Source organism: Hemitrygon akajei, chromosome 6 (assembly GCF_048418815.1).
Source record: "Hemitrygon akajei chromosome 6, sHemAka1.3, whole genome shotgun sequence".
Classification (NCBI taxonomy): Eukaryota; Metazoa; Chordata; class Chondrichthyes; order Myliobatiformes; family Dasyatidae; genus Hemitrygon; species Hemitrygon akajei.
In genome coordinates, this window is record NC_133129.1 from 137,392,530 (window position 1) to 137,415,741 (window position 23,212).

The 23,212-nt window shown below is 39.4% G+C and overlaps 1 protein-coding gene across 1 annotated transcript in view; it reads right to left on the reverse strand.

Annotated features, from left to right (window-relative positions):
- Window positions 1-23,212, reverse strand: part of LOC140729530 (synaptotagmin-7-like) — a 530,282-nt gene that overhangs the window by 60,285 nt on the left and 446,785 nt on the right. The window contains 1 exon segment of the mRNA XM_073049365.1: window positions 20,430-20,565. Coding sequence (XP_072905466.1) covers window positions 20,430-20,565 — 136 coding nt within the window.

Consider the following 23,212-nt stretch of genomic DNA (forward strand, 5'->3'; position numbering starts at 1 on the left):
TTTCGTATTCCTGCCTGAAAAATCCTCATTTTCTGACTAATGTACATATATTAACTACTGACTACTATTTATATATCGTTATATCTTCTTGCCTGTTTTCATAAACTTGTCCTTCATAAGCATGGTTTTGCATACAGCCAGGCTTATGAGAAAGAAATAAAGAAGATTTATACTGCCAACATTCTGAAGTATTTTCAAAGTGGGTCGCAGTGATAGCACACTCACTGAGACTATCCTTATCAAAGAAGATTAGACACGTAATAGAGTTGAAGTTTCCAAGTGGAAGGAATGCTCATTCCCAGCTAACTTATAGCAAACACTTTCTTAAATTGAGAATAAAGTTAACTGATACCTATAGAAATGAAGGTATCAATGAATAATAAAAGATATAGGTTAATAGAGATGAAAAGGTCTAAAATAAGCAGACGAGTTACAAAGTCCTCAATTAATATACCTCCATTTAAATCAACAAACACTATCACATGCCACAACAACTCGTGTAACTCTGTCTTCTCGACAAATTCAGAAGCAAAATTCATAGGTAGACTATATAAAGCAAGTTAAAGAAAATACATGATAAATTTATAAAGCTCATTGAATTTGGGATCAGAATTAACCACATAACTGTGATGATATTTTACTTCTGCTCAGTAATTCATTAGATCATGTAACTCATTGAACAAATATGTTGCATAATTCACACAGATCTGGGCAAGGGCAAACTGCTTCTGATTAGTCAACCTTGACCGATCCAATATAAAGTGACCTGGTGAGAATTATATTGGGATCAATTTACCAGCTCACACACAGAATATCAATGGCCTTCCTGATACTGTGTAGTGCTCGCTCTTCAAACATTAAACACAACAACTCCATTCCCAATTGGGTGATTCCAAGTCCCCTTTTTCTATTTTAATAAGGCAAATCACAGCATAACCTCAGTATCAACACAATTAGGGCTTAATTAGAAATTATGTAATTAACTGAACATGTCATGAAAATATATTCCAATCAGTGAACGTGAATTATAATGTGACTGTTTCTCATATCAATTCCATTTATCTCTCTCAACTGTACAGTGTATTGTACATTTATAGCTTCAGTCAAAGGGAATTGGCGGCTGATATTTTAGGCAGCAGGTTCAATGCCATTAAATTCAGGCAAGTTTGAATGAGGACAGTCTTCCATACAATAAATATTCTTTTATCTATACTCAGAAGAGTTTCATTTTTTAAAACTACAAGTTGAGGAGGAAGATTAAATCCATCCCTGCCCATTTCCTTCACTCAATATCATCACTCCATTTAACACACTGAAACAGATCTTTGGCCCACCTAATCCTCAAGGACTTTTCAGCTCTACTCAAGCTTCATTCCTTACTTCCTCACCCAATTCTCTACATGAGTCCCTACTGCAGGCAGATACTCCGGTGCAGCATGGAAGGATTGAGTGTATGACTTACTACATCGATGCTCCTCTCCTTTTACACGCAGGCACAAAAGATACTAGGATGATATCTGGAACAGCAAAAGGAGTATTGTCTTCACTTACACTTACCCCTCACTTAAATGATTAAAATAAAGTAATTTGATAAACCTATTTGAGAAAGATTGCAGTGGTAAATATGGCCACTATATTTCTTACATTGCAACAATATTTGAAAAATTACCATATTTTCTCTAAAAGTACTTTGGATCAGCTGAAAGTTATATGAAAGATATCACTAAAAATGGAAGCTCTGGGTTTGAATCCAGTTCAGTTAGTATTTTAATTTTATACCTAAACAGCCCCCTACAATCAATGGCAAACTGTGTTTCAATTTATCGAAGGACAACTGATGGTGATTCTAAATCCAAGGGACCTGCAGAGTGACTTGCCACTTTCAGGAGCAGGTTTCTGAATAATGGTAACACCATTGGTGTAATCTTCAGTGCAGTCTTGAGGGCTCAGATTTTCTTCTCCTTAACCCGAGTTTTCTACCAGTGGAGTAGACTTCAACAGCCCAACTGGTTTTCTTCATTTTGCTAACATCAAATATTAGGAGAACATCAAGCAAAATTATAACACTGGAACCAGTAAACATGCTGATGAGCAAAGTTAAAACTTAAGTTCATAAAGTGCCACCTTTATGTAACTACCATGGAAATCAGCAGATTTAATGAAGGATCTTATTGAGTCCTACAAAGCAAGCTTCTTCCTTGCATAGAAGACTATGCTAAAGTGAAAATCTGTGGGATTAGAGCATAATCCCCAAGGACAGAGATCACTATTGCTCAGACCATGAGTTTGCCAGGTTTGTATGGTCTTCATCTATAAAAACTCTTTTCCTCGCTATACCAAAGGCTATGCTGGTATATTGCAGGCGGTGGCAAATTTCTCCTTTGGTATTTTCTATCACTGAGAGGTGGTTCCTGTGATAGGAGAAGTGGTGTAGTGTTTCCAAAGTGTCGTCATAAACCTTTGTTGTGGGTTGGAATTACGATATAGCCAGGGGCATTTTGGTAGAGGACATTAGACAGTGATTGCAAGGCAGATCATCTCATAGGCTTCGGTAATGAGTTGATAATGTCTTAGAGCTAAGGCTCTGAGCATGTGTAACCATTAAAAATACCACCAATGCACTTTCCACAAAATCCTTCAAATTCACTGGAACCAACATTTTCAGGCCAACATCACAAGGACTACACATTCTCAGTTGACTCTGTTGGGCAGCCGAAGCATGCCCCATAATATGCAGTTCTGGTCTCCTTACTTGAGGAAGGATATACTGGCTTTGGAGGCAGTGCAGAGGAGTTCAGCAGGTTGATACCAGAGATGAGGGGGTTAGACTATGAGGAGAGATTAAGTCACCTGGGACTGTACTTGCTGGAATTCAGAAGGGTGACAGGAGATCTTATAGAAACATATCAAATTATGAAAGGGTTAGAGAAGACAGATGCAGAAAAGTTATTTCCACTGGTAGGTGAGACTAGGGGACATAACTTCAAGATTCGAGGGAGTAAATTAGGATGAAGATGAGGAGGAACACTAAAGAGTGGTGAATCTGTGGAATTCTCTGTGCAATGAAGCAGTGGGGGCTACCTCAGTAGATATATTTAAGACAAGGTTGGATAGATTTTTACATAGTAGGGGAATTAAGGGTTATGGGGAAAAGGCAGCCAGGCGGAGATGAGTCCATGGTCAGATCAGCCATGAATGGCGGAGCAGGCTCGATCGGCCAGACAGCCTACACCTGCTCCTCTTTCTTATGTTTTTATGTCCTGAAGTGGATGCTCTGTCCTGAACTCTATTCATTCTCGGTTACACATCAAGCCTACCCCTACCATCCTCCAACTCCATCCCTGCCCAGCCCAATCTTCTTATCACCCTCTTACACCCAGAAGCAACTTGCAGTTGTCAACTTATCCACAAACTTGCACTTTTATTTTGGAATTGGCAGGAGATCAAAACACTAGGAGAGAACTCATGCAGTCACAGGGAGAAAATGCAAACTCTACCGAGTCAGTGCCAGAAGCCAGGATTAATCTGGGTCAATGAAGCTATGAAGCAGCACCTCTGTCTACAGCAGAAGCCTCTACATTATCATCTTTCTACTTCTAATTGTTTTCTGGTAAAACTCTGCAGCCTGTTTTATATAGTAGTATAACAGGAAGGGAATTATCAATTAACAATTTTTGTAGTGAAACTTAACAGCAACATTGGTACTTCCACACATCCATTGTTCAACAGTACAATCCCAAAGCTGTGTTCAATGGCTCAGTACTCCCCCACTCCTCTTCACAAACTCTTCTCATTTTAGAAGGATGAAGGGTGAACTAATAGAGGCCTTTAAAAATGATTAACCTTTTTGATAGAATAAATACACAGAGGATGTTTCTGTTTGTGCAGCAGAGTATAACTAAAGGCCATCGTGATAAGCTGCTTAATAAGAAATCTGATGGGGAAAGCATAAGAAATTCTATTACCGAAACAACAGAGAGAACATGGAAGTTGCTAACACAGGGAGTAATTGGAGGGATTAGTATGGATGTATTTATGGGGAGGCTTGACAAGCTTATGAGGGAGAAGGGAAAAGACAGTATTGATTTCTCCTTCCAGTTAAAAAATATCCCTCCCTCCCCTCTTCCTTTATTCTACACTCTGACCTCTTCTCACCCGCCTATCACTTCCCCCTGCGTCCCCTCCTTTTACCCATTCTTCTATGCTCCACTCTCCTCTCTTATCAGAGTCCTTCTCCGGCCCTTGAACTTTCCCACTCACCTGGCACGAACTATCACATTCCAACTTGCCCACTCCCCCTCCACCCACATTTGTATTCTGGTGTCTTTCCCCTTCCTTCTCAGTCCTGAAGAAAGACCTTGGACCAAAACGTCCATTTATTCATTTCAATAGATGCTGACGTAGAGGTACAAAAGAACAAACAAAAGGTCAACATGTACTAGTTGGGTCAAATGGCCTACTTTGGTTCTGTACACGTAATGGCCAGTTTACCTAGGCACCTCCATTACCTAATAAAGTGCACTTGGGACTGGAACCCAGTGTGGTCTTCTGCTGCTGTAGCCTATCCAGTTCAGAGTTCAACATGTTGTACATTTAGAACTGCTTTTCTGCACACCACTGTTGGAATGTGTGGTTATTTGGGTTACTGTCACCTTCCTGTCAGCTTGAAACAGCCTGGCCATTCTCTTCTGCCGCTCTCATTAACAAGACATTTCTGCCCACAGAACTGCTGCTCATTGGATGTTTTTTTTTAAAATTTGCCTTATCATTCTCTGTAAGCTCTAGAGCCGGTTGTGTGTGAAAATCCCAGGAGATCAGCAGTCTCTAAGACACCAAAAACCACCCTGTCTGACACCAACAATCTGTCAAAGCCACTGAGTTCACATTTCTTCCCCATTCTGATGTTTGGTCAGAACAACAACCGAAGCCTCTGACCATGTCTGCATATTTTTATGGATTGAGTTGCTGCCACATGATTATATATTTGCATTAATGAGCAGGTGCACCTAATAAAGTGGGGGCTAAGTGTCTCTCTCATGATATATTGTCATCAGCTGACAAATTTAGTCTGAATACTAAATGGATAAAATACTGAAATCCACACACGTTGCATGAAATGAATTCAATGCAGGAGGAGGCCTTTGGGCTCCTCAATGCTCTTCAATATTTAATGTCTGATCTGACCGGAGCCAGGTATAAGATAACCTCACACCTCTTGATTGTCTGCTATCTCTCAATAACTGCTTAAAATTATGTATGAACATAAAATACACGAGTATACAAAATGATATGGAATTTTACAATAATAGCAAAGAAAATCATACCTCTATATGACTGTTGTAAAGGCTCATGCAGCTCATTAATATCCTTTGGGGAAGGGGAGTTGTTGACCTTACCTAGTCTGGCCTTTGTGTCACTCCAGACTCAACACGATGGCTGACATTTAACTGCTTCTTGTAAAAGCACAATTAGAGATCAAAAATAAAATACTAGGCTTGCCAACAAAATCCACATCCTCTCAATGAATAAAGATAACTAAGTGTAGCTTCACATGAGCTTATTTCTGCCAATAAACCTCAGAAAAAATGTCTGTGCCAGCAATAAAACAGCAGAAATACCAGTCATAAAGGACAGTATGTCATCAGCATGTCTCTAGGTCTTAAAATTCAGCAAGGACAAACTGACCAAAGTTTATGAATTAGCATCAATTATGTTTATCTCTTTTTTCTCAATAGAACACATACAGGCACTGTATATGTTTTATTCATGCTTTCATGACCTAGTTATTATTGGTTAATTGCGGATAAACAATAGCTTGAAGTCCAAGTCTTTTAAATACTTTTCGTTGGTTTGGAGGGAAAAGCAAATCTTTGAACCTCTTTTTTCACATGATTATTATGTGACCCATCCAAAACCCAATTTGTAAGAGTTAAAGGTTTTATCGATACAATTCTTCTGTCTCTAATAGTGACTTGCTGGTGACCAGCGCAACACCAGTCATCTGATGCACCCCAGTTGTTTCAGGGTTGCATCTAATTAGGGTCTTTCAGATGAGATCAAGTATTTACGGTCCCTCAGCTCTTTCAAAAAGGAAGTCAGGACAGTTTATCTGCTGAACACCTATTCACTTCAGAAATATCTCACATCTGTTTGATTCACCTTGGTGGACTGTTAACTACGCACATTAAAAATGTTCAAAACAAGGAATTTCTCCCCATAACCTGCCAAGTTAATTCAACATACATATTATTAAGAGACACCAAATATTTGATCATTGTGTAATATATGAATGCATTTATCATATATTTTTAGTATCATCATCACCATAACTCCAAGTATATAAAGCCCAATCTATGAATTACAAACTCAGTATTTTTGACCTGCTTTCACATAAAAGGCCACTGAGAACAAGACTATATTTTCCTGCATTATCGAATGTTACTCAAATAAATTTTACTCAGCTGATAAGAACATAAGAAACAGGAGCAGGAATAGGCCACCTTGCCTGTTCTGCCATTCAATAAAATCATGGCTGATCTGACCATGGACTCATCTCCACCTACCTGCCTTTTCCCCATAACCCTTAATTCCCCTACTATGCAAAGATCTATCCAACCTTGTCTTAAATACATTTACTGAGGTAGCCTCCATTGTTTCATTGGGCAGAGAATCCACAGATTCATCACTCCCTGGAAAAAGCAGTTCCTCCTTATCTCCATCCTAAATCTATTCCCCCAAATCTTGAGGCTATGTCCCCTAGTTCTAGTCTTGCCTACCGGTGGAAACAACTTTTCTGCCTCTCTCTTATCCATCCTTCTCATAATTTTATGTTACTGTAAGATCTTCTCTCATTCTTCTGAATTCCAGCGAGTACAGTCACAGGTGACTTAATCTCTCCTCAGAAACTAATCCCCTCATCTCTGGAATCAACCTGGTGAACCTCCTCTGCACTGCCTCCAAAGCCAGTATTATCCTTCCTCAAGTAAGGAGACTAGAACTGCATGTAATACTCCAGGTGCGGCCTCACCAGTAGCCCATACATTTGCAGCATAACCTCCTTGCTCTTAAACTCAATCCCTCTAGCAATGAAAGCCAAAATTCCATTTGCCTTCTTGATAGCCTGCTGCACCTGCAAACTAACCTTCTGTGATTCATTCACAAGCACTCCCAAGTCCCTCTGCACAGCAGCATGCGGCAATTTTTACCATTTAAATAATAATCTGATCACCCTTTTTTCCTTCCAAAGTGGATGACCTTGCATTAACCAACATTGTACTCCATCTGCCAGACCCTTGCCCACTCACTTAACCTATCTATATCTTTCTGCAGAGTCTCCATATCTTCTGCACAATTTGCTTTTCCACTCAATTTAGCGTCATCAGCAAACTTAGATACACTACACTCGGTCCCCTCCTCCAGATCATTAATGTATATCGTGAACAGTTGCAAGCCCAGCACTGACCCCTGTGGCACACCACTCACCACTGATTGCCAACCAGAGAGACACAAATATACCCCAAATGTCCACTTTCTATTGGTTAACCAATTCTCTATACAGGCTAATACATCACCCCCAACTCTATATATCATTATTTTATGGATAAGTCTTTTATGTGGCACCTTATTGAACACCTTCTCTAAATCCAAGTAAATCAAAGTTCCCTTTTATCCACTGTGCTTGTGTAAATTTGTCAAACAGGATCTGCCTTTGCTGAATCCATGCTGCGTCTGCCTGATGGATCTTTTTCTTTCCAGATGCCTCGCTATTTCTTCTTTAATGATAGTTTCAAGTATTTTCCCAACTACAAACATTAAACCTACTGGCCTATAGTTACCTGCCTTTTGCCTACATCCTTTCTTGAACAGTGGCATGACATTCACCGTCTTCCATTCCGCTGGGACCTGCCCAGAGTCCAGAGAATTTTGATAAATTATCACCAAAGCCTCTACAATAATATTTGCCATTTCTTTCAGTACCCTGGGATGCATTCCATCAGGACCAGGGGACTTACCTGTCTTTAGGCCCAAAAGTTTGCTCAGCACTACTACTTTAGTGATAGCTGTTGTATCCAGGTCCTCACCTCCCATTGCATCCATAATATCTTTATTTGGCATGTTAAGCGTGTCCTCCATCATGAAGACCAACACAAAATAGTCATTCAAAGCCTCTGCCATTTCCTTATTACCCAATATCAATCCTCCCTTCTCGTTCTCCAAGGGACCTACATTCATTTTAGCAACCATTTTCTGCTTTATATAATTATAAAGACTTTTACTTTCTGTTTTTATATTTTGTGCTGATTTATTTTTCATAATCTAGCTTCCCTTTCTTTGTTGCTCACTCAGTGGTTTTTTGTTGCTTTTTAAAGTTTTCCCAATCTTCCAGTTGCCCACGACTCTTGGTGACTTTGTACACACAAGCTTTTAGTTTGATGCCTTCTTTTATTTCCTTAGTTATCTGAGGCTGGCTAGCCCCACTCGTACTGTCCTTGCTTTTAGCTGGAATATACCTTTGTTGAGCACCATGAAAAATCTTTTTGAAAGTCTTCCACTGTTCCTCAACTGTCCCACAATGTAGCCTGTGTTCCCAGTCTACACTGGCCAAATCCTCCCTCATCCCATTGCAGTCTCCATTGTTTAGGCAAAATACACTGGTTTTAGACTGAACTATTGCACCTACCACTTGTATGAGAAACTCAGTCACACTGTGATCACACTTTCCAAGAGGATCTCTAACTACAAGATCACTAATTTTACCTGTCTCATTGCACAGGACCAGATCGAAGATACCACGTTCCCTTGTAGGTACAGAAATATGCTGTTCAAGAAAGGCTATTACAGCTGCATTATATGAAGTCCTCCTCAAGATTTCCTCGACCAACTAGATTCACCCAATCTATGTGCAAGCTAAAGTCCCCCATGCTAATTGCTGTTCCATCCTTACATGCCTCAGATATTTCTCTGTTTATTGCCTGTGTCACTGTGATGTTATTATTCAGTGGCTGATAGACAACTCCCATGACTGACTTTTTCCCTTTACTGTTCCTAATCTCTACCTAGATGGATTCAACATTCTGCTCTTTAGATCTTATATCGTATCTCAATATCGCCCTGATCTCATCTTTCCTAACTGCCCTCCAGTTTTGAGTTCTTCAGCCAAAGGAAACAGCCATTCACTTGCAAATCTGTGTATCATTTCTAGAATCTTTTATCTTTCAGTAAGATCACCTCTCATTCTTTTAATCTCCAGTGGATATTAGCTGTCCTGCTGAATCTTCCCTTAAAATTAATGTGGCAAGTCCATGATGTACTGATCCAAAGAGAAGTATATCTTTCCTTGGGTATAAAAATCAAAACTAATATTTTATGAGTGGTCTTTCCATATCTTGTGTCAAGACTTCCTTGCATATGTACTTCAGTCCTCTTACCATAGTGGCTTCCTTACTATTTGATTTCTCAATAGCTTGTAGAAACGGTGTATCACATGAATCAGCACACCATGATTCTTCTGCAAACTGACAACTGCTAGTTGGTTGCCTTATTAGATAGATTCTATTTCATTACTCTACCTCCTGCAGTCTTATGGACTCCCTTAACTTATCTACAGTCATTGTCTGACATTCTCACAGGTCATGTTCCTATCTGGCTTTCTGTTGTCCACTGAGCTGGACACACTTAAGCTTTGGGTCAGCCTTTACAAACCAACACTGGTACTCCCTAATGGAGCCACAGATGCTGAAACACTCTAACTGTGATTTCTGTGCTCATTCTGTGAAATGTGGAACTTCCTAAGTTACTCTCAGTACAGTCCAGAATTGAATTCCAACTGCAGGTTAACACAACCGCAGGATCCAAGACCATGCAGACTTGAAAGAGTATTGTAGAGCTCTAGATTAGGAGACAATGAGAAGAGCAAGATTATTTACAAAATTATTTATTTTATCAAATTCTTATGTTTTTAATTATTTATCAATATTTTTTGATGATTTTAGCTAGCTATTTTTTACTTGGAGAAAAGAAATAAGTTACTTCACTTTTTACTTAAATTTACTTCAATTTTAATTGCAAATTTTTACTGTTTTAAGAACCATAATAAATTATCAAATATTCCAGAGGAATTTCAGGGGAAGTAATTCTTTAGTTGCCCAAATATTTGTGCTGTCCAGACTATACTGTTGGAGTCTGAGATATTTCAGGCCATCTGGATCCATCTTCCACATTAAGACCAGGTACACATGGGCAGATGGAGACTGTAAATTGCAATTCAAATCAGGGTAACCGTAGCATCAAGATCTAATGATTTACTATTCAGCCAAATTATTAATAAATATTGTTGATGGAGCAACTTTAGAACCATTACTATATTTAATTTACAAGTGACCAGCATTCAGAAATGCAATAGTATGAGCAGAAATGTTCAGGTTTTCCAAGCTGTCTAGGACAGAACTTGAAACAGCAACTCAAAAGTTACAGAACTATAAATTATGTAAATAGTATATAATCACAAAGGATGAAGGTGAAAGAGACCTTGGAGACTCAGTTGCCCTGTTTCTCAAGATGCCTAATCAAGTAGAAAAGCAATCAAAAAAAGTCAAGATAGCTTTAAATCAAAACAGTATAAAATGAATTAGAGGAGGAAGCAGCCAAAATTAATGCCTGCCTGATCTTTCCTTGAAAACTCTGTTCAGTTCTATCTGGCAAGAAACAACAGACAATCTTAAGCCCTGCAGGCAGCACGAAGATGACAAAAATGCTAATCCCTTGTGCCAGGTATTGAGATGTTGAAAACTTAGAAAAAAATGAAATATTTCAAGATGGCAAAATTCTGAAGGTTGATCTAGGGTATATCAAAGGCTATTAAAGGAACTGGTGGGCATTTAATATTGTGGTACTATTTCAGAAATATTGTAAACATATTGTTTGATTAAGTATTCTTAATGCACAGAGAGATCATTAAGTTTGTGGAATCTTCAAGGAAAGCATTCAAAAACAGATCCTAACTGAAGCACAACTTACATTTAGAAGAGCAGTTGAAATAGCTGTATCAATAGGAACAGTAGAGAGAAACACAATTGAGTTGCAGTCAGGAATGAAAGTGAGCATGAACAAAATTGTGACATATTGTGTTACCATTATGGCAGGGTCTCACACACTGCACACCAGCTCAGTGCAGGTTCAAAGGTGAAACTTACGGAAAATGCAACAAAATAAGACACATATAGAGAGAATGTCAGGCAGAAACTAAATAGACTGCACGGGGAATAAAAAGCATAAAAAGATAAGTTACAGTTTCAAAAAGAGCACTTATCTGCATGCTGTTGCTCACAAGTCTGATAATGATGAAAGTGATATAGGACTGAGTAGTCTTGTGATTTACAATGTGAAAGATAACAGTAGACAAGCAATATGGCTTACAACAGAAGTAAACAACAAATTCATTAAAATAGAATTGGACACTGGCTTGGCTGTTTTAGTCATTCCACAAAATGTGCTTAAATGGCATTTCAAAGACACTAAACTGAAGCCTCCAGATATCCAACTAAGATCTAATACTGGAGAAAAGATAACTCCTGTGGGAATTACATTCGTAACAGTGAAATACAACAACCAACAAGCCATGTTGGCCTTGAATATGGTAAAAATAAAAGGGCTACCATTGTGGAGTTGTGATTGGCTGAGACAACTACAACTTGATTGGAGGTCCCTTCATAATTTGCTTGCCCCTTCCCTTGCAATACAGTCAACTGAAAATGAATTAAGAAAGGTATTGGATGATGCTACACGGCCCACATGTAAAACTGTGCCCTCTCATGTTAACTATTTCAGCCCTGGGATAAAGCCTCAACTATCCACACAATTAATGCCTCTCATCATCTTATACACCTCTATCAGGTCACCTCTCATCCTCCGTCACTCCAAGGAGAAAAGGCCAAGTTCACTCAACCCATTCTCACAAGGCATGCTCCTCAATCCAGGCAACATCCTTGTAAATTTCCTCTGCACCCTTTCTATAGCTTCCACATCCTTCCTGTAGTGAGGTGACCAGAACTGAGCACAGTACTCCAAGTGGGATCTGACCAGGGTCCTATATAGCTGCAACATTACCTCTCAGCTCTTAAACTCAATCCCACAGTTGATGAAGCCTTCTTAACCACATAGTCAACCTATGCAGCAGCTTTGAGTGTTCTATGGACTCAGACCCAAGATCCCTCTGATCCTCCACACTGCCAACAGTCTTACCATTAATATTATATTCTGCCATCATATTTGACCTACCAGAATGAACCACCTCACACCTATCTGGGTTGAACTCCATCTGCCACTTCTCAGCCCAGTTTTGCATCCTATCAATGTCCTGCTGTGACCTCTGACAACCCTCCACACTATCCACAACACCTCCAACCTTTGTTTCATCAGCAAATTTACTAACCCATTCCTCATCCAGGTCACTTATAAAAATCACAAAGAGAAGGGTCCCACAACAGATCCCTGAGGCACACCACTGGTCACCGACCTCCATGCAGAATATGACCCGCCTACAACCACTCTTTGCCTTCTGTGGGCAAGCTAATTCTGAATCCACAAAGCAAGGTCCCCTTAGATCCCATGCCTTCTTACTTTCTCAATAAGCCGAGCATGGGATACCTTATCAAATGCCTTGCTGAAATCCATATACACTACATCTACTGCTCTACCTTCATCAATGTGTTTAGTCACATCTTCAAAACATTCAATCAGGCTCATAAGGCATGACCTGCCTTTGACAAAGCCATGCTAACTATTCCTAATCATATTATGCCTCTCCAAATGTTCATAAATCCTGCCTGTCAGAATCTTCTCCATCAAATTAACCACTTAAGTAAGACCCACTGGTCTATAATTTCCTGGGCTATTTCTACTCCCTTTCTTGAATAAGTGAACAACATCTGTAACCCTCCAATCCTCCGAACCTCTCCTGCCCCCATTGATGATGCAAAGATCTTTGCCAGAGGCTCAGCAATCTCCTCCCTCACCTCCAATGGTAGCCTGGAGTATATCTTATCCAGTCCCGGTGACTTATCCAACTTGATGCTTTCCAAAAGCTCCAGCACATCCTCTTTCTTAATGTCTATATGTTCAAGCTTTTCAGTCCGCAATGTGTGGAAGGCCAAAAGAAAGTGAATGGAGATATGAAATGGTGGGCTCATAAGATGATGTTGTGGATGAGGAAATTAAGAAATCAGATTGTAAAGGGAGCAACAGAAGGATTAATAAGAGAATTAAGTGCACCTCCCCAAGGTCAAGGTGCACAAACTAGAAAGAAGAAAAAGGAAAAGAAAGGTGATATGACACAAGTGCTATGGAAATGGAAGAGGGTAAACAAGACCTAATTTCTCAAGAAATTAGCAAATTCAGAGATACAAGAAATTGGAAGAAGAAAAAGGAAGGCAAGAAAATGAAAGACGAGTTGAAAAGGAGAGAAGCACGGATTGAAGTAGATCCAGAGGGAGAAGATGAGGAAAGCAGAAAAAAGGTTTCCAGAAGTGTCAGAGCCACTTCCTTCAGTCCCAGAGTCATCTCCTACAACCACCTCGGAGGAGGCCCCTGAACCTAAGATCGTTTCACTACCACAAGTCTCCTGCCAAGCAGAGTGACTCCCATTGTTGGGAAAGAAGTTATCTGATGAGGTAGAAATCCTCCACAGTGATTAAATCTTTAGTTTGCATGGGACAATTTAAAACTCACCATGCTGTGGATGTCTGTATAGTAATTGTATTATATAGTATACAGTGTATACTATGTATACAGTAGTTGAGATGCATTCTATATTGAGTTGGAGTTTATAGCTAAGCAAGGAGGAGTGTTGTGTATTTAACATACAGTAGTTTTTGAGTAATATTGTAAGTACATTGTTTGACTAAGCATTCTTGTCATTTAGTCAATTAATTACAGGTTCTATGTAAAAATAAGTGAATTGTAAACATCATGACACTACCATGCAGAACTCACTTTAAGTAAAAACAAAGTACACACTTATCTTCCAGCTCCTTGTTCTGCTTTGAATTAATATTAATGCTTTGAAGTACAAAACATAACAGGAATGATCTAAATAAACCACAGGTACTTTAAATTAAATTCTGGAATAAATCATGTGCATTGTTTTAAGTTACTGAGAAGGAATTTGGAACCCACATCATAAAGTACCTCCACATACAGCCCAGCAATTTATATGCTGAGGTAAAATGTTCTTTAAGATAATTTGAAATCTTACATCAAACTGCCATCAGTTTGAATCACTGATTTGCAGGGGACACATTCCACATAATGAGAAAAATATAACAGAATGAGGTACTGCACTCATTACAGTTAATGGCTGGGCTCTGACTGCCTGGACTGCTGCTGGGAATCAAAATAAATCCTATTTCAGTCAGTATTTGTGGCTGGAAGTGCACTAAAATTTCACTGATGCCCACAAAGGCACACAAACTAGTTAAAGTAACATTAGGTCCACATGCATTTTGTTAATGAAAAGAAATGTGCTCTATTAAACAAACTAGTGCAGAGCTCTAAAGATCAGTTTGGTCTGCAGCCAAGGGAGAGATACAAACAAGTAAGTGTGGGGGAGGTGAAAAGCAGTGGATGGAGAAAGTTGCTGTGCATTGGAGGGGAAAGATTCAAAGTAGGAGTTTCGGTTTGGGTGAAAGTTGCAGTAGTTTGTCACAGGCAGGAACTAGGGTATTTAGTGCGGCTGCATGTCAGGAATAGATTTGTTAGAGTTGGAACATTTTAATTGTTGGGTGGAGGTAGAAGTTGACTATTTGTGGAACCGTGATCAATGGTCAGGATAAAGGAATTCGTCCTCATTTCTCTTCTGAAGGGACGACTTTGTATTCTGAGGCTGTGCTCTCTGGTCCTAGACCCCTCTACTGTAGGAAGTATCCTCGCCACATCCACCCTATCTAGGTAGAAATTCATTATTCAATACATTTCAATGAGATCTCCCCTCATTCTTCTAAACTCCTCCCAGTGCAGGCCCAGAGGCATCAAACATTCCTGATACGTTAATCCTTTCATTTCTAGGATCATTCTCATGAACCTTCTCTAGACTCCATTCAATTGCAACACATCCTTTCTTAAACAAGGTGCCCAAAACTGCTCACCATATCCCAAGTGCTGTCTGTCCAGTGCATTACATCTTTGCTTTTATGTTCTAGTCCTCTTGAAATGAATGCTAACATTGCATTTGGATTCCTTAGTACCAACTCAACCTGCAAGTTAACCTATAGGGAATCCTACACTAGGACTCAGAAGTTTATTTGCATGACTGATTTCTGAACTTGCTCCCCATTTGGAAAATAGTTTGCACTTTTATTCCTTCTACCTACAACAAGTAGAGGGCCTTAGACTTTTGCACAGTCAGTACTGCATTTGTTAACATGGAGATGACAGCAAGTTTGTAGATCTGGCAGGAGCAAAGAATGTTGGGAGTGGTGAATGTGGAGCACTGTGGGGGAGGCGTGGGACAGGTGGCAGAGGAGTGCCGGGGCGGAGAGTGGCATAGGTACAGACACACCAAACCCAGGAACACCAGGCAAGGTTAATTGATTCCAAACAATCGGTTTATTGAACATTGTAGAATGTCTTCTGGAGCTCCCACTCCCTCTCCTCTCCTTCCCTTTTTCCCTAACCATGATTTTCCTCTCTCAGCCCACAATTGAGAACTATATCAGAATTGGGTTTATGTTGATGGTTTTTTGCTGCTGTAGCCACTTCAAGGTTCAACATCTTGCACGTCAGTTGGGTGCATTTCTGTACACCACTCTTGTAACACGTGGTTATTTGAATTACTGTCGCCTTCCTGTCAGCCTTAACAAGTCTGGCCATTTTCTTCCAACTTTTCTCATTAACAAGGCATTTTTGCTCATAGAACTGACCATGTTTGCATGCTTTCATGCAGAGTTGCTGTCACATGATTGGCTGATTAGGTATTTGCATTAAAAGCAGGTACACCGGATTATAAATCAAGGTGAATGTATCCTGGTGGCCACAGTGTATATGTAATTTTTTTTCATCCTTTTTCATATTATTGGCTAACTTAGCTTCATATTCCATCTTTCATTGTATTTTTAGTTGGTTGCCTTCTGTTGGTTTTTAAAAGCTTCCCACTATTACATGCCCTCTTTTTTGGTTTTCGACTTCACTTGTCAACCATGGTTTCCTCATGCTCCTTTTAGAATACTTCTTTGGAATAAATCTATCCTGTGCCTTCTGAATTGCTCCTAGAAACTCTGGCTATTGCTGTTCTACCGTCATCCCTGCTGGTGTCTCCTACTAATGCACACAATAATGCACTCAACAGGACTGAACACAATACTCCAAATTTGGCCTCATCAATGCCTTATAGAATTTCAACATATAACATCCCAGTTCCTGTACTCAATGCTTTGATTTATAAAGGCCAATATTCCAGAACCTCTCTTTACCTGGCTGTCTGTGATACCGCTTTCCGGTGCCTTTGTTCTACTGCATACCTATCATTCACTGAACAAGTCCACCCAAAGTGCAACACCTCACACTAGTTCCATCTGCCATTGTTCAGCCAGATCACTTTGCAAGCTTTGATGTAGCCTTCGTCACTGTTAACTGTACCCCAGATCTTGGTGTAATCTGCAAAGATGACCATATTATCATATTACCATATTATCATCCAAGTCATTAATATAGATGATAAATAAAGGATACGAAAATTATGAATTTTGTGATCACCAAGGGTGTTAGCTCTGCTTTTTATTGATAGTATTTTTCTTCACGAAAACTGGATAATATACTGTACAAAAACAGTACTGCATATTTAGTTTTCATCAAGTAACCTTGGAAATGTTCTGATGAATACTATCAATGAAAAGCAGATCTTTTAAATGAAAACTTAACCTTAAATATCAGCTTGGTTTCTCTCTCCACAGAGCTCTGAGTATTTCCAGCATTTTCCGTCTTTTTGTCTATTTTTTTATTGTCAATACCACCACCTACAATTGTAACCTTGCTTTTCTATAAAGAAACAAGTAATACTTCTGGTTTTGAATTGATTTTCAATAATGTGGAGATTTCTTTGTCTTTCAGCCTGGGAATATCACATGAAATTTCACACCTTGAGTTTACAATTCAATACAAGGTCATTATTCCTAATACATATGAATCCTAAATGAGTACATACATATCAATTTTAAGATGTGCGCTCTGAATTGTATTAGTCAAGTAAAGGCACTGCAGTGCATTGTGTGTGACTTTTATTGCTGTAGTCTACAGAATGTTGTATCTTTGAAGAATTATGTTGGCTGTTGCAGGATTATATTCCGTTGTAAGTGTGTAGTATACCTAGTTTTGGTTATAGAAATTTCTGTTCCAAGTACAGTTTTAGGCAGTGGACTAATACTGGATGGATTATAATGCCATAAAAACTTCCAAAATCAGCCTGCAGAAACTATTGTCGCGTTGTTAGTTCATCTAAATTGTGAGTTTGTTCAGCATGTCACACTACAAAGACAGACTACAGGTAATACAGAAAGAACTGGAAACATAGAAAACCCACAGCACAATACAGGCCCTTCGGCCCACAAAGGTGTGACGAACATGTCCTTACCTTAGAAATTCCTAGGCTTACCCATAGCCCTCTATTTTTCTAAGCTCCATGTACTGATCCAGGAGTTTCTTAAAAGACCCTATCGTTTCCGCCTCCACCATTGTTGCTGGCAGCCCATTCCACACACTCACCACTCTCTGCATAAAAAACTTACCCTTGACATCTCCTCTGTACCTACTTCCAAGCGTCTTAAAACTGTGCCCTCTTGTGCTAGCCATTTCAGCCCTGGGGAAAAGCCTCTGACTATCCGGATGATCAATGCCTCTCATCATCTTGTATACCTCTATCAGGTCACCTCTCATCCTCCGTCACTCCAAGGAGAAAAGGCCGAGTTCACTCAACCTATTCTCATAAGGCATACTCCCCAATCCAGGCAACATCCTCGTAAATCTCCCTGTACCCTTTCTATGGTTTCCATGTCCTTCCTGTAGTGAGGCGACCAGAACTGAGCAGGGTACTCCAAGTGAGGTCTCTTCATATTTTGTTTTAAATTGATTTCAGTTAAATAACAGTAGTTTCAAGCAGTTAAATTTGACAATTTTTGTAATAGTTATGTTTATGATTAGTTTGAACATTTACTATTGAAGTATTTACGTTTAATTTCACTGCTACATTTGAGAACTGCTATTTCTGAGTAATCCAAATTATATTTGGATAAAGAGTAATCAGAAATTGCTGTTCCGTGAAAAAATCATGATTGCTTTTTCATGAAATAAAGAAGAAAGATGGGAAATTTCTATTTCTTTCCTACTGTCACAAGGCAAAAGTGTTCTGTTCTTAATTCATTCTCTTGAAGAAGCCTGGATTGTTTCAGAGCTCAAAATTGTATGAAAATAAAACACTGATTTTTATATAAGAACGTAAGGATTTTTTTCATTGAGAATGGTTATTTTTTTGTGAATATATGGATTTGTGAGTGGATGGTCTTCTCTCTCAAATGTGAGCTTTTTTGAAGGAGTGACAAAGATGACCGATGAAGGTTGGGCAACAGATATTGAAGACATGAGGTGCATTTGACAGGGTCCATCATGGTAGGCTGTTTGAAAAATCAAGTAATCAAGTTACATAGTTCATGGAAAATTGATAACTTGGATATAAAATTGTCTTGGTCATAGAAGACAGTAAGGAGAGAGAGAATGAGAGAGTGAGAGAAAGAGAGAAATGATAGAAGCAGCTGGAAATTCCAGATGGTTACAAGAAACCTTCAAGTACTTTGGTAATTTTCCAAGAAAATAGCACAATTATCAGTTTTCTGACCAATATTTCACCCTTATTAATATTTATAATGCAATATCTGGTCATTATCTTGTTGCTTGTGTTGCTAGGTGAAAAATCATTCTTCATTGATTTCCTATTTATAAATGACCACATTTAACAAAAACTATTTCACCAGCTGGAAAGTTCGTTGGAATGTTCTGATACCTGGAAGATATAAAGACCTCTGCTCACACCCATCCCCTGCCTTATGCTGCAATCATTACAAGGAACCAAATGGCATTTATTCTACTATGTCCACATGGACTAATTTTTAGAATACAGATAGAAGTGCTTAATTTGGTTTCAGAAAATGAAATGTGGCAAATATATTATGTGAGACAAAAACAATTATCATATAGTAACTATGACATAATTAGATTCAATTTAAGAATAAAAATTGCTCAATTACTTGCAGTTTTTCTTCTGGTAATAATTTACTCTACTTCCCTCCTTCCTACTCTCTTCGTCTCACCTGGATTCGCCCATCACCCACCAGTTGTGCTCCTCCCTCTCCCCGCATCCTTTTATCTGGTGTCTGCTCTCTTTCTTTTCAGACCCGATGAAGAGTCAAAATGTTGAAGGTTCATTTCTCTCTATGGATGCTGCCTGACCTGCTGAATTCCTCCAGCATTTTGTGTGTGTTGCATAAAACATAAGCCTGGATATTGTTAAAGATCAACAGGATAGAGCATCCAACAAAACAAAAAAAAAATGAAAGTCTTGCTAACAACAGGGAATACTCTTTCCCATTGTCAAACATTTTGCCAGCTAGAATCATATCTGGCCAAACTACAGAAAAGAAGACTTCACTGACATGAGAAAAGCACAAACCAACCTAAAGGCAAATACAGTAGGAACATTTAAAAAGCTCTTAGATAGGCACAGGTATAGCAGAAAAATGGAAGGCTATATAGGCGGGAAGGTTAGGTTTATCGTAGAGTAGGGTAAAAGGTTGGCACTACATCACAGGCAGGAGATTATGAATGCTCTCCCACTTCTTTTCAGATACCACCACTGATACTGGAAGCAGACTTGACTCTGTTCTCTGCAAGGAAGCTCCAGAAATCCTAGAGGCATTTCAAAACATCATGAGTTTTCCCTTTTTAAAAGAGATTTTTGCATACAAGGTATTGGTGTTTGTTGAAAAAAAGACTGGAAATCAACTTTTAAGCAAACTAATCAATAGTCTAAAATTCATATTTCCATTAATGTTTAGAGAGCAAAATAAATCTTGAATATTATTAACTGATCTGCAGCAACTTCCTGACAACTTTGGACAATAGCAGTGAGAATATATTTATGTTTTATGACTATAAAATGCCAGGTATGATCATCACAGAGAATGCATCCTGCAACATTATGGTAGCAAACTTATAATATACTTATAATATAATATAATTTCTTAATATGTGTAAAGATGGAAAATCACCAAACCAAGATCATGTTTTCATTGCATCACAGTCCTGCAATGCCCTTCCACCAAAGATGTACAATGAGATTTATCCTTTTATAAAATTCGGTTTATACATCAGCAGCAGGCATGGCTACTTACCATTAGCATTTCACTTGTGAGAGAGTTCACCAGATCTGAGACTGAGGAGCGGGGTTCTGTTTTTCTGTCTGAGTCATCCTGAGGGACCTGCCCTTGCACAGGAGTTGTATTTACTGGCTTATTTCCTGTGGGCAACCTGCAAATGGAGATAGTAGTCAACATTCTGACAGCAAGCCTCATAAAACCAGGGTGCTATTTCCGGCTGCTCCATTAGTAAAGGAGTCTTTATCTCATTTCTTTTCCTGAACTAACAAAGCTTTGACATCTGCAAGAGATCACAAGAACCCTGTACTTAGTAAGCTCAACTTCCTCAAAATAGTCCACGTGGCTTATACAACTGAACATTAATGCACATGTTAGCACTTAATGATGATGAATAATTGGGCACTCTGTTGTATTACTTTGCAAACAACAGGGAAATATGAAGAACAAGAGGAATGTGGTAAACAGATCAATGGGGGATATTTTTGTTACGATGTGCTTTCTAGTGAGCTACACATATAACCTACAACTATACAAATGGTAAGTTTGGGGTTTGACTTGGTGCTAGTAATGGTTGATGACAATAGTCTTGAGATGGATATCACACATCATAGTCCACTGATTGAAACTTATAAAGAGAACATCACACATGCACAATTATTCTCCTGAATCCTTTAGCCTTCCAATGTGTCCCATGTTATTGAAATAGATGCCTCGTCCATGCTAATTTCCAAAGATTAATTTTCCTGCCATTTATTAACTGGGAGATTTGGAAAGTCCGATTTGCAAGAGTTTCCATGGAATCTGCATTCCAACTTACCTTCAGCAGTCTGTCCCTCTATGATCAACTTGGAAGATTTTGCACCATTCTTGGTAAACAGTTTTGGTTAACACAAAACTTTACCTAAGCTAAGCACTGTGACAGCAAATTCCCAGCAGTAACATGTATACTGCTTTGAATACTGTCGGGGGGAGGGCAATGACAATGACATAGCGGGGAAAGCAACGGAGGGCAGTAGTGATAGAGGATTCAATAGTTAGGGGAACAGACAGGAGATTGGGTGGATGTGAAAGAGACTCCTGGCTGGTATGTTGCCTCCCAGGTGCTGGAATCAGGAATACTTCAGACCGAGTCCACAGCATTCTTAAGGAGGGGAAGAGTAAGCAGGCTGAAATTGTGGTGCATATTGCTATCAACAACACAGCTAGGAAAAGGGATAAGGTCATGAAGGGAGAATATAGGGAGCTAGGTAGGAGACAGGACCTCAAGGATGGTCATCTCTGGATTGCTGCCTGTGCTATGCACCAGTGAGGGTAAGTATAGGACGATTTGGCAGATGAAAGTGCAGGGCAGGGTTTCAGATTTGCAGATCTCTGGGATCTCCTTTGAGAAGGTATGACTTGTACAAAAGGAACTTGAAGGGGGCCAATATATTAGTGGGCAGGTTTGCTTGAGCTGTTAGGGTTTAAATTAGTTTGGTAGGGTGATGGAAACCAGAATGAAGATGGGACAGTTGTCGTAAAGGTAGATGTAGTCTGTTGAAAGACTGAGAGGAAGGATAGGCATAATTGCAATTAGTTGGATGGGTTGAAATATGGTTATTTTGATGTGAGAATTATCCAGAACAAGGGTGATGAACTTAGGGCATGGATCAGTACATGGAAATATGATAAACTCAAAAGATTTTGCAGATGTTGGAAATCCAGAGTAACAAACACAAAATGCTGGGGGAGCTCAGCAGGTCAGGCAGTATCCATGGAAAGGAATAAACAGTCGACATTTCAGACCATGAAGCTTCATCAGGACTGGAAAGGAAGTGGGAAGAAACCAGAATAAGAAAGTAATGGGGAAGAGAAGGAGTACAAACTGGAAGGTGATAGGTGAAGCCAGGTTAGTGGAGGATGGGGAATGAAGTGAGAAGCTGGGAGGTGATAGGAGAGTGGACAATCAGAGAACGGGAGGGAGCAGGGGCAGTAGAATGAGGTGATTAAGCAGGTGAGGAGAAGAGAAGAGGTAAGAGGGAAGCCAGAGTAATGGAAGAAGAGGAAAAGAGGAGGGGGAAAATTACTAGAAGTTAGAGAAAACAATGTTCAGGCCATCAGGATGCAGACTAACCAGATGGGTTATGAAGTGTTGTTCCTCAAACCTCAAAAATGTCCTCATTAGAGTGGGTGGAGGTAAGAAACAGGATAGGAGGAGTCACCCTTTTAGGAGCATTCTATAGACACCCCCTCCCCCGCACCCCAATAGCAGCAGAGACAATGAGGTCCATTTCAGAAGGCAGTTTTTGGATATATACAAAAATAACAGGATTGTTGGGGGTGACTTCAACTTTTCAATATTGATTGGCGCCCTCTCAGTGGGGCAGAATTTGTTAGGTGTGTCCAGGAAGAATTCCTGACACAGTATATAGATAGGCCGACTAGAGGAGAGGCCAAACTGGTACTAGGCACTGAAAAAGGTCAGGTGTTAGATCTCTCAGTGGGAGAGCATTTCGGAGACAGTGATCACAACCCCCTGACCTTTATCATAGCCTTGGAAAAGAGCAGACTAAATGAGAAAACATCTAATTAGGAGAGGTGTAGTTATGATATTAGGCAGAAACTTGGGAGCATAAGTTGGGAACAGATGCAGTTGAGAAAATTCACAACAGAAATATGCAGGTTGTTTAGGGATCACTTGCATGACATTTTGGATAGATTTTTCCCACTGAGGTAGGGAAAGAATGGTAGATTGAAGGAACCATCATTGACAAGAAATATGAACATTTAGTCAAGTGGAAGAAAGAAACCCACTTTAG